At 37.2% G+C, this 13,083-nt stretch overlaps 1 protein-coding gene across 17 annotated transcripts in view; it reads right to left on the reverse strand.

Annotated features, from left to right (window-relative positions):
- Nucleotides 1-235: 235 nt before the first annotated feature.
- Nucleotides 236-13,083, reverse strand: part of PLCB4 (phospholipase C beta 4) — a 389,234-nt gene continuing 376,386 nt past the window's right edge. For 14 of the 17 annotated variants that reach the window (XM_023626126.2, XM_070247453.1, XM_070247462.1 and 11 more), the window contains 5 exons: nt 11,602-11,703; nt 7,526-7,583; nt 7,003-7,089; nt 3,936-3,972; nt 236-1,742 (listed from right to left, as the gene is read on the reverse strand). In XM_023626126.2, the coding sequence (XP_023481894.1) occupies nt 1,654-1,742; nt 3,936-3,972; nt 7,003-7,089; nt 7,526-7,583; nt 11,602-11,703 (373 nt within the window). In that variant the 3' untranslated portion in view covers nt 236-1,653. The remainder of the gene's footprint in view (nt 1,743-3,935; nt 3,973-7,002; nt 7,090-7,525; nt 7,584-11,601; nt 11,704-13,083) is intronic. The other 3 variants (XM_070247466.1, XM_070247461.1, XM_070247467.1) reach the window with 1 other exon arrangement.

Genomic DNA, 13,083 nt, shown 5'->3' on the forward strand with positions numbered 1-13,083 from the left:
TGGAACCAGAGAAACTTCTCAGAAGCCAGTCCAAATTGTAAATATGAGAAAACGAAAAACAAGGACCTTCCATTTGGGAGTCAACCAGTATCAGCCTATTTTGTGTCACTTGGGGGAAAAAGTGTGTTGTGGGTATGAATAAGCCTCCTTTGAAAATAATGAAGAGATCATTTGTGGAAAAGGCAAAAACGTTACTGGAAAGCATCCTTGGGAGCAAATACTCTGACAGGTTCAATGTGTTTTAATTTTTTATTAGAGAAGTTGGAAGTTTGGTTTCAATATTGACGGTAACATAATTTTCTCTGCTTTGTTCAGAGGAACACACAGAATCAGTTTGTACAAGCATATACAACAATTCAGTTGGTGTTCTGTGTCCTACAATCAGTAATCTGATTAGTTCTAGACTACCAGGTTTCCATGCGCTCCTCTTGGCTTCGGCGGCATGGCTCCATTCCCAGCGGAATACTTCTCATGCACTGTCTGCCACACAACTACAGCAGGCTTAAAGACCATGCAGATTAACACTGTAGCAAATCGTCTTGATATTTAACAGACATAAAAAGGTTATTTCCTGATATGAAATTCTGAAAATCTGCATAAATATTTTTGTGTAAAATTAAATTAGTTATGTATTTTTTTGAAACTAGAACTTGAAGTATCAAGAATGCCCACATAATTCATATACACATATATATAGACTTCTTCATTATGCGAAAAGTCTTGATAGTCAAATTATATTCTGTGCCATACGTTTATTGAACCAGTATTTATTTGGCGTTAGGTTAACTGTGCCTGCACGGATTAGTCTTAATTGGTGCTTGTGCATCATGCAAACATAGTTCTAGGATTCCTGTTTACTAGTCTTGTCATGTGGCAATACTTAGATGATTTTGCTCTATAACAGTGTGAATTAGGAGTATAAATACTTTATACATGGTCACATTTACAAACGTTTGCCAATAACCACTTCACGATCTTTATGGTGTAATAGTGAATTGTAGTATCTGGAATCAGCAGAAGCAATTCCTATAAAGCAAGGTCAGGTGTAATGTGCCTAACAGAGTTCTCCTTTGAGTACTGATGACTTTTGGCACAGGTACACTGTTCTATTTTTCTATGGTTCTAATAATTTCCACAACTTTTACAGGAAATTAGCTCCTTATGGCATGGTAGAGACATGGCACTTACTGATGAGGTAACTTAGCTGTAGAAAAATTCTGCAAAATTATTTGTTTAGCAGATCACCACTTCTGCTGATGAATTTGTAGACAGAGTTGGGTTTTTACTAGTGCATGCGCTCGCTATTAAATTGCTAATGCACTATTTTTGCTGCAGCTCAAACATGTCCTAAAGCATCACAAAGCAGAGTTGTGAACACCAAGCTCATTGACTTGTGATGGGATTTATGGCAAACATGTTTAAGTTGTATTGTCAGTGGTTAAATTCTGCCTTACTGGAATAGTCAGTTTTGTGGATTTGTAGCTACTTGTGGTTGGCCAAGGAAATTCAATATCCCAAAGGTTAAATCTCTGTGGTTTCAGGTAACGTCTTGTCTACACACAAAAGGAAACACAAAGGACAACAGCTTTCTTCCATGGAATTTGTGTCCAGAAGTTTGGTAGTGATCTTTTGATGCTGCGTGGTTTTGCTGTGTCAGTTTGCGTTTTGGAGTTTCATACTACTGTTGCTGGTCTGCGGTCCATCTCGGCTTCCAATTTCACCATCTGCTGCATCTCCTTCGCCTGTAACATCAGAAACATGGCCTTACAGGTTGAAATCCTTTCCTGAAGGCATGTAGCATCCCTGGCCTCTTTTCTCCCATGAAACTGATGCTGTCACTATGTCCTTGCTACTCAAAGTTTAGTCCATGGACCAACAGTATCAGCATAACCTGAGACCTTATAAGAAATGCAGAATCTTGGACTCCACCCCAGACCTACTGAGTCAGAATCTGCATTTTAACAAGACCCTCAGGAAATTTTTATGCACATTAAAGTTTGAGAAGGTCTGGTCTACACAGTGCCAGGAAAATCATTTGAAGAGAGGCTGAGCCAGTCACTCGATATTTAGACTATGTCACGTCAAAATGTTTGATTTAGTTTCTACAGACTAACATGTTGCCTTGACTATGTATAGATAATTTGATCACTTTTAGAATAAGTGTTGCTTATACACAATTTATTCCCCAAGTAGCCTAAAATTTAATTAAAAGTAATTCCCTCAGACTCTAACCGACAGAGAAGTTTAGGTGGGAGTATATCACATTGGTTTGGCTGGAGTATCCTGGAGGTAGAACATTACAGGAAGATGTATGGTTCTTGGAATCCTATCGTCCAAAAACTATGCCTATGGGCTTTCACTTCTCTGCGGTAATTAATTTGTTATAGGCTACCCCAGGAAGGAAGCCATGGTGACTTCAATCTCGTGAATTAAGACTGTCACGAAGACAACCAGCTGGTTTGGGAGGTAGAGAGGTGTCAGATGCGGGGCAGGTTCTGGTGACAAACAGTTGCTTAGCAATGAGGGAAAATCTATGGGTTCATTTCAACTCTTACTTTCCAATTAAATGCTTTTGCCCAATCAACACATATATCTTTTGGAGGAACAATAAAGTTCCCTTGTCCTCTTTTAGTGACACATCACTTTGAAATAAAGGACATTTAAGAATAGAAACATGGATATACAAAGGTATAACTCAGAGAAGGACTCAGAAGTGCTCTGATGTTACTATTCGTGTCTGCTTAGGTACTCCAACTACATGGAAGGTGAGCAGGAGGGTTGGATCAACTCTGGGGATCATACATGGGTATCTGAATGTCCCAAATGAAGTCCTGTTACAAAATTAGTTTAACCCATGGACCATAGTGATTTCTTTCCTCTTCTGATTTTTATATTTGGCTTTCAATTTCATTTTGGTGAGGATGGATATAATAACACCAAAGAATACTATCTTTCAGCTTACATTTGAGAAGGATGGATCCCTCTACCCAGATTTTTTTTTATGCATAAAGTATAGTAATACTCTAATAAAGAAATGAAGAAATGGAGAAAAATATACAAACATGAAACTATGACACAAACAGTATTTATAAGAGATGACAGTGAAACATTATTAGCTCTGGAAATCAAATACTTTTATGTTCAATAATAGTAATAAAGGATTCCCTATGCTTCTCCCCTTTAGTATTTAAAGACAATGTCGAACACAATTTAGAAGCAAGAATCACATGACACTAAAAGATTATTCCAAGAGCCACATTCTCATATGAGCATGACCATTCATCCCGATTTGCCAGCGACTGTTCCAGCTTATGCCTGTAGTCCTGGCTAGTAAGCAGTCCAGTGCCCCTTTTCACTCTCAAAACTATCCTGGTTTGGACAATCAATTATACAGTCACTTTACTTATGAGGAGTGATTAGGGTCCTTGGCAGACCTGATCGAGCAGAAACCATGACAAGAGTCATTGTGTAATAACATTGTATAATGTTCTGCACGCAGACCATAACTCTCTGTCATTAAAAACCATCAATGAACTTTTAGTGGGGTGCTTTAAAAATTAATTGCAGTCACTTTAATGTTTGTGGGAGAGCTGACTCTGTGACCCAGTCTTAGCTGTGGCCAGTTCAGATGACAACCGTATGTCACTGTTCTTGATGCCTGGCTCTGTCTGCATTAGCGTGACTTGAGTTTTCCAGGTCTGCAATGGGAAATGCTGGCTAAAACTCCATCAGAAATAATTCTCTAAGGAATTTGGGCATTTCGATTTCAATATTATATCAGAAATCCAAGCATGAAATAATCAAGCTTTTAACTCCAAACCCTTGAGATATTAATTAGTTATGACCAGATGTGAATCATAAATGGATCTGCACCGAGGATACTGACATAGTGGAGAAGGAAAGCAATGTCTTGCTTATCAGAGTTTCGGTCCTACCTTGCGTTTGGGACACTGCATGACAGGATTTCAAAAGCTGTTTGTACAAAAATAGTAATGTCAAAATTGAGTCATACATACAAAACAAATAAAATAAATGAATACTGAAGTGAATTTGAGAAATGAATGCAAAACCATATACAGAAAAGCAAAAAGCTAAGAATAAAACATGTATACAACCATCAGTGACAAACTTCCCCCGAGTTGACCTCAACAGAAAAAAAGAACAAAACAAACAACCAATGCCTACTGACCCGGACTGCACCTCTGTACTGCCGCAGTGAGCGGGGATCCCTCCCTCTAGAAGACCCCTCACCTCTGTTGATTAAATGATAGCACTGATGACAAGAATCAATTTTTAAAACTTGGGTGTGACAGTCATGGAGCTGTGAATGTTTGAAATGGTACACATCAAGAAGATGAGATACCGTGTGGCTGGGAGGTCCACAGGAAAATTAAATTGGAAAAAAATCCCTGACCTTTAGGGTTTTAAATGAATAATTGGCTGACCAAGTAGACAAGGCCATTAGGTGGCTTAAAAAGGACACAGGTTAGGATCCAGAATCAAGACCAAAATATATTAAAACTTGAGTTGTTTCCGCCAGTGCCCTCAGCACTGGTCTAGTTAACTAAGCAAATCCATTCCACGCTTTGCTTTGGGGCGACTGGGAGCACTCATAGTGTGGAATGGCAGGAGAGCAGTAAGAAGCCATAAAGGGAGAGATTAAGGGGGAATGTTAACATTAATTTATCTTTGGCTTAGAAACAGAAAAAGTCTTGGGGTTTAACAATGGTTTGGGTGATTGTTATAAAAGTTTGGGATTGTCTGGAGACAGGGAACTGTTTTCTGCCAATGAAAGGTTTAGTTGGTCATGAAGGGAGCCCTCCTACATAGCTCCAGACCTTGCCTATTAGGAGGGAAAAAACGGAGTCAGTGTTTGTATTTTTTGCCCTGTGCCTAAGACAGTGTTTTCACACACTGAGTAACAGTGAATTGAGAGCTCTCTGACTTTTAAATTCCAAATATGTATATATATATATTTATGTATTAGAAAGATCTGGGATTAAATTTGTTATGGAATAGGCCATATTTGTAAAGCAAAGCTTAACAAAGAAATTCGAGTCCACATTCTACATTTGCCAGAAGCATCAATATATCTTGAATTCATTTTCATTGAATCCCATTAAATCTTGATCAAGTCTCAAGCCTTCGCGTGTTCTGTGCTTTCTTAAGCTTCTGTGACTCCAAGTACCAGTTGTGGGTGGTAGACATTACTTATGACATATTGAAAGGCATTATATGAATTTTTGGAACAAAAAGCCACTATCCTTCCAAATGGTCAAATCAGTACAATTATCACTAATCCAATATCCTAATGCAAGAACTCTAGTGCTGTTTGAATTATCCATGTATGGGGATAAAAGCTCACAGTGATTTTTTTATTGTGTACTTTGGTTCTGAGACCAAAACCACCAGGTAACTGTATTCTCTAGCTCTGAAATACACCACCATTGTAGTGATGAGTCATTTTTAGCACATTTATATTCTTTAGTCAAACTTGTTGCTAAGCAACACAATAATTTCTAAGTAGTTTCTTAATTTAGTTAACTGAAACATGACCGTGCCTTACCTTCATTGTGCCTTCTTCTAAGGCAGCCTTATCCCCACCCAGCCCTGAATCACTGAAGTAGATTCTAATGTTTTGGAGACGGTGGCTTTCGCCTTATTCATATTGTCATTTTCTCCCCAGGAACACTTTCTGAGCAGTGCTTTAAGAGCAAAAACATAAGCTGGGTAACTTGTACCAGAACGTGATGTATCTATGAGTTGGTCAAATGAACTGGACCCATGGGACAATAAACATCTAGTGTTCCCCTGGGGATCTGTGGACTGTTCATGAATAGAAGCATTTAGCTAAAAAGGAAATGTGAAACATAACTCAGAAGGATGTTGATGAATAACACTTCTATCCACTAAAAAGTCAAGAATCTGAAACCAGAAGTTGGATTTGTTACCCAATTGCAATACAAAAAAAAGATTTTATGGTTTTATTTTCGCAAAGGTACTTTTTAGTGTAATTCCTACTTAAGTGTTCTTCAATGGAAGCCATTTACTCTGAAAAAATATACTTAAATAGGATTGCCTTATAGATGGAGGGAAATACGAAAGAACAATGTAGTACAAGTATGTATTTCATCAAAACCTCTTTATAGTTTCTAGATGGAAGTAAATTATCTAGAAATAATAACATCCAAACCAGCTATATCTGAAGAGTGAAATTTGAACTGAGATAGACTGAATTTTAAACTGCAGCTGAGGGTCATTTGGCTATCTACGCTAGAGGCATTTCCATCACATTGAAATGAGACTGTGGATGGCTGACGGGCTGCAGCCCATTTGCGATGGAGCCCACCTGCCCTCTGCTTTAGGTAAACATCCATTTATCTTGGTGTTGGTATATGCCTGATGGCCTCACTAAACAGTTGGATTTTGGATAACCCTTTTTATTTGTGTGTACTTTTTAATTTAGTGTTTTGCCTTGCTGGGAAAACGCACCCAGAGTATGGCATCCACTCTATGGGGTTTGTAGAATTACCGCAGCTCATGACTTTAGGTCCTGCTTGTAAGCCCTAAGAGTTTTATAACTTCATTTTTAGATTGAGATTGAAAATAGGTGCTTTCTCTCGTTTGCTCTTAAATATAATATCACTTGCTTCTAGGTTACAAATTATAAAACTCTAAATGAAAATGGAGAAGTCCTTTATAACCTTTGTTTTCTCCTCTCAGTAATGTCATTCTTAGAATCCCCATAATCTACTCAAATGATCACTTTTGATTCTTTTTTCCCCATGGCCACATTCCTCTCCCGCTTCAAAAAAGAAGACTTTCAGTTCATGTTGGATGAATTGGGGAAAATACAGTAATAGGCACCAAATTTTTCCAGCCACCTTTCCATGTCACTACTCAGGTCACTGGCTTTAGCAGAAGGGTCACTGTGGGCCGTGGCATTTGCCTCCCAAAGCTGGCTGGCAGCCTACGTTTTTTTATGCTTTTTAGGTGAAATACCTGCTCATTCTGTTTCTCTAGGAATTCTAGGTGTTCAAGCTGGACTTTTTTCAGCTGATCCATTTCTTTGGACTGTTTCATTGCAAGCTGCAAAAAACAAAAAAAAAGAAAATTCAGATGAACTTCAGGTTGTAATCTTAAAACTTGTGGATGAGGAATGACTAGTAAGCTTACCATTTAAGTAAGGGAGATAATAATAATAAAGAAGAAATAAAAGTAGCTGAAAACTAGGAGAGTTTAAACCCATAATTCTTATTGGGAAGATGTTTCCTGCCAAAATCTTAGAAAATAACAGAGTACTTAGGCATGATTAAAACCTGGCTTCATTTTCTGTATAAAATGGTGCCAAATAATTACCTTAAAGACTTTAGGAGAGATTACTTTAGCTTTCAGGGAGCGATTAGAATGTTTAATGTACAGAAAAATCAAATTAAGCAAATGAGCCAGAAGTCTGATATCTAAGGATGAGTTATTGTTTACAGTTTTTAAAGGAAGAGTGCCAAGAAAATTATAAAATACTTACTCTCTTTCTTTCTTCCAGAAACTTTTTAGTATTGCTGCTGTTTAACTCCCTGACTCGCCTAAAAGCAACAGGTACAAATGACAGTTGGTATGACATCGAATGGAATTCACATAATATTAACTATGAAAGAGTTATATTCCAGTTAATTATCTGGATGGGATCATCACTTCCTTTTTATTTTTATTATGGAATTTTGAAACATACAATGTACAGAGAAAAATATAAATAACATCTGTGTAGCCATCACTCAGATTAGTCAATACTGATGTTTTGCCATGCTTGTCTCATATTTTTAAAAGAAACAAAGTGTTACAGATATAATTAAGCCCCCTTTGTCTTCTCCCTGATTCTGTTTCTCACCCTTCTCTCTCTCCAGGTCTAACCACTATTCCGAATTTGGGTGGACCTTCCCATCCATGTTTTAATATCTTTATTACACATGGATATGTCCACATGTAATATATACAAGTGCTTCTTATACTTTCACATGCATACAAATCACCTGGAGGTACTATCAAAACACAGATTGCCAGGCAGAGGGTCCGATTAAGCGGGTCCGGGGCGGTCCTGAGGTTCTGCATTTCACAAGCTCCCAGGTGATGTGGATGCTGCTGGACTATATTGTTTTGTATGTTTTCCAAATTTACCTAAATGGTAACATAGTCTGGGTTTCCTTCGATAACTTATCACTTAGCCTTATGTTTTAGAGGTATAGCAATGTTTCAAACTATTCCATTATTTTCATCTGCCGTATTGATTTTTCCATTTATGAATAGACTACAATATTTCCATTTTGCCATTAGTGAAAAGTAGGTTATTTCCGAACAATGCTACGATGATCTGGTGCATAGGGCCCTGCAATACTTGGCACACTAAGTATCTGGTGACTAAAGAAATGAATGAAATGCAGGGCATATCTTCTTGTGCATATGGGGGAAGATTTCTCCAGGTTGCATACCTTGACTTGCAGGTTGGTAGGGAATGAACAACTTCATCTTTACTCCAAAGCCCTTGTCCTAATTTGTACTCCCATTCATAGTATGTGGGTGCTACCCTTTCTCCACGTTTTCCCACTCTGTATATTGTCAGACATTCACTTTTGTGTTAACTGGTTGATTTCATGAAATGGCATCACGCTGTTGTTTCAGTTTGCATTTCCCTGATTATTGGTGAGGTGGAGTGTTCTTCATGACTGAAGAGGCATATAACTGATTGAATTTCTGTAATAGTTATTATAGGTCTTTTCAGGTTTTCTCCTGTGTCAGTCAGTTTTAGAGATTTACATTTTTCTAGGAAATTGTCCATTCGATCTAAGTTTTCAAATTCATTGGTAGTATTGTAGTCTTGATTTTCAAAATTATTTATTGTATCTGCAGTTATTTCCCTTTTCATTCCTAATATTACTAATTCGTGCTTTCTCTCTCTTTTTCTTTTTGATCAGTCTTGCTGGAGGTTTACTGATTTTACTATTTGTTTCTAATAACAAGCTTTTGTTTTTGCTGATACTCTCTATTGCTTTTTGTTTTCTATTTCAATACTTTTTGCTTTTTAAATTTATTATTTCTTCCCATCTGAGATCTTTGGGTTCACTCTGTTTTTCTAATTTCATATCCTCTTTCAGTTTTTAGCTCATTAATTTTTATTTCTTTTAAAAATATAGCATCTAGGCTATAATTTTCACTGTAATATCACTTTAGCTACCTTCCTTTTCTGTGGTGAGAACATTTAAGATCTACTCTCTTAGCAACTTTCAAGCATATAACACCATATTTTTAACTATAGTCACCATGCTGTACTTTAGATCCCCAGAAGTTTTTACCCTTTAATCAGCATGTTCCTAATTCCTCTAGCCTCCAACCCCTAGTAACTACCATTCTAATCTGTTTCTATGAGTTTGGCTTTTTTTTAGATTCCACATATGTATAAGAGAGATCATACAGTATTTGTCTTTTCTGTGTCTGACTAATTTCACTTAGCACTTAGCATAATACCCTCCAGTTCCATCCATGTTGTTGCAAATGGCAGAATTTCCATCTTTTTATGGTTGTATAATACTCATATATATTATGTTATTATATATAGATATAATATATATAAAACATTTCCTTATCCATTAATCCATTGATGGACACTTAGGTTGTTTCTATGTCTTGCCTATTGAGAATAATGCTGCAATGAATACAAGGGTGCAGATATCTCTTCTCGATAGTGATTTCATTTCCTTTGGATATATATCCTGAAATGGGACTGCTGGATTATATAGTAGTTCTGGTTTTAATTTTTTGAGGAACCTCCATAGTGTTCCCCATGGTGGCTGTACAATTGACATTCCTCCCAACAGTACCGGGGGTCCCCTTTTCTCCACATCCTTGCTGACACTTGTTACCTCTTGTCTTTTTGGTAATAGCCATTCTAACAAGTGTGAGGTGATATCTCACTGTGGTTTTGATTTGCATTTCCCTGATGCTTAGTGATGCTGAGCCTTTTTCAATTACCTGTTGGCAATTTGTATGTCTTCTTTGGAAAAATGTCTATTCAGATCCTCTGTCCATTTTTTAATTGAATTATTTGTTTTTTTGCTATTTTGCTACTGAGTTGTATGAGTTCCATATATATTTTGGATATTAACCCCTTATCTGACATATGGTTTATAAATATTTCCTCCCATTCCATATGTTGCTTCACTTTGTTGATTGTTTCTTTTGCTGTGCACTTTAACGACACATTGATAAACAGTGCCTGCATTGTCATCCAGTTATAAATATTGTGTAATTTCTGTTGAAATGTCTTCTTCGACCCAAGACTAGAAGTGTTTTTCAGCTTCTACGTCTTTCTTAGCTCTCTGATTATAAATTTTTAATTTTATTTCTCAGTAGTTGATTAGGTGGATACACACACACACACACACACAGTGTGTATTTAGAAGGTAGCTATTTAGCATAGAGAAATTATTTTTGGAAAAACCAGCCATTTATAGATGGTTTAGAATCACCTACCACTGGATACAAAGTTATAACAAGGAAATTAAAAGACATTGCTAATTAAGTTATCACTAACTCAGAATTTAAGATAATTTGACCTCAACAGGACTGAAGTCCACGTTGCAACATATTTAAAAAGTTGATTAAGAGCTATTTAATAATTAGCACATTTATTATGTTGAGTTCTATATTTCACTTTGGAGAGTCTAAAATAGTTCAAATTAATGAGGATTTGTTATGGCTGTAATATTTTATGTTTTTGAGCTAAAGTGGATGGTGCCATTTCTACATATATAACGCCCTTAAAAAAAGTTCCTTGTCTGAGAATAAGATCCAGAGGATGGCCCTTTGTTTAAATAAAAAAGACCCAAAAATACCACAACATGATAGTACAAATAAGCATTGATTAAAATGAGTATTAATCTCTCTAGAGAGACACATATGACATTCCGTGTCAATTGGGAAATTTAGCCAAAGTGTTGAAAAGGCAATTCATTTCCAGGTCAAATTACTGTGGAATTCCATATCCCATTGCTGGCCCATGAATTCCAAGCCATATTTAATCCAACAAAACTTCAGCATGAGAATGCACTAGATGGTATTATGCTTTATACATTATCACATTTCAAGTTTAAAATTACTCATTATGGTTAATAACCGAGATGTGTTTTAAAAACCAATGAAATTGGGGTAGCTGGACAGCAACTGTAGCCTGTCTTTCTACACGCTGCTGGGAGAGCTGATCCATCCAGAATGGGCTTACACTTGAGTAGGTGAGATGCATGCAGAATGGCTCAATGGAATGCGGGAAGGGTATTTTGGAATTATATTTATTTTTATGCCATATTTTATACAATTTTGTGTGTAAATGAGTAAACATATATTGAATGTAAATTTATTTTACTGGTGGTAAATTGTTCTACAGCAATAATAATAAATCTTCAGAGCAGTTATAATAGCGGAATTCTTAGTCAAAACCCACAGGGTTTTGTATATCTCGAATGTGAATACGTGCGTGTATACACACACAAACGCTGTTGAGTCTATGTCTTCAAGTCGAAGCTACATCCCCACAGTGAGCATCCTGAGACTTACCTTTCCCGTTCTGCTTTATTCTTGATAGATTTATCTTGGCTGATGGCCTTGCTATTTTCCATAGAAATCTTAGCCTGGTGTGCTCTCATTTCTTTGCTTTCCCTTTGCATTAAAAACAGACAGACAGGGAGAAGAGGGAATGGGGCGTTAGTGTTTCACGGGTACAGAGTTTCAGTTGGAAAAGATGAAAAAGTTCTGGAGAGAGTTGGTGGTAATGTTGCACGACACAGTCAATGGACTTAACGGCATATACTTAAAAAGGGTTTAAATGGTAAACTTTATGTTATGGATATTTAACTTTAAAAGAAAAATGAAAAAATAAAAAACAAATCCCACATGTGACAGTAGGACTTGCTTCATGTTTTTTTCATTATTGAGCTCATTGAGTTATTTTGGATTCTGAGAAAAGGACGGAAGGAGCCTCAATCCATGAGGATGCTTCTCCCTGCGGCAGGGGGCCACCTAGCGTGAAGTAATGGTGATGGATGGGGAAGAAGAGACATTATGTTTGTCCATAACATACAAGGATTTTCCAGCTCTGCCTCATGTTTTTTGGGATCAGATGGGCCTGGAAGAGAGAGAGAGGACATTCGAACCCTCACAAGTGACCTTCCTGTTTTCTGACAGCCCATGGGCAAGAAGGGGCCTAAGCGGTTTCAAATGAGCACAGGAAGTAGAAAAAAGGATGTCTACAGTTGACTGTGCACTGTGTGTGCAAATGCATGTGTGCACATGACAAAGACTGATATCTTTAGATTATTTAGGTGTACAGTAGAGGCATACAATTCAGAATACTCGAACGAATGTTACTAACAAAGAATTTTTTCTGGACCCTATGGAGATCTCCTTGAAGCACTGTCTGGAAACGAGACACCAAGGAGTCCAGTGTTTGCGCCGCATCAAAGGGGATGGACAAGGCTGGAACGGAGAGTTCTTCAGTTAGTGACCTTTGGGTCACAGAGGCAGGAATCTGTACACAAACTCCCGGGCCCAAGAAAATGGCTCTCAATTTCTTCCACAACTTGGTAGTAAATTGACCATTTCTTTATTCACGCATTCAACATGCACTTATCAATGACCAAATGTTGATGACAAGTGTTAAGAAAGCAAGATTTCAGCCATGAACAATAGCCATGATGGTGGAAAAAACCAACAACCAACAACCACGGGGTGCTCGAGAAAAAGCTTCAACACCGCTATTGCTTTGAATAATAGCCCTGCCATGGATTTTTTTTTAAGGTAAAGTAGTAATTAAGTTACGGTCTCCTCAAATGACTTCCCATGTATTGGCAGAATTGGTTTACTTTGTTTTTCTCTTTGGGACAATGCCTACTGTTGCGGGCTAATTTTTTTTTTATTCAACTACAAGAAAGGTTAGAAAAGAGTGTTTTATTCTGTGAAGTATCTTTGAATAAGGGTAGACATCTAAATTCTGGTATTGCAGCAATGGTCAAAGGCAGAGTGATGAACAGACCTTTCTGT

The sequence above is a fragment of the Equus caballus genome, chromosome 22 (assembly GCF_041296265.1).
Source record: "Equus caballus isolate H_3958 breed thoroughbred chromosome 22, TB-T2T, whole genome shotgun sequence".
In the NCBI taxonomy this organism is placed as follows: Eukaryota; Metazoa; Chordata; class Mammalia; order Perissodactyla; family Equidae; genus Equus; species Equus caballus.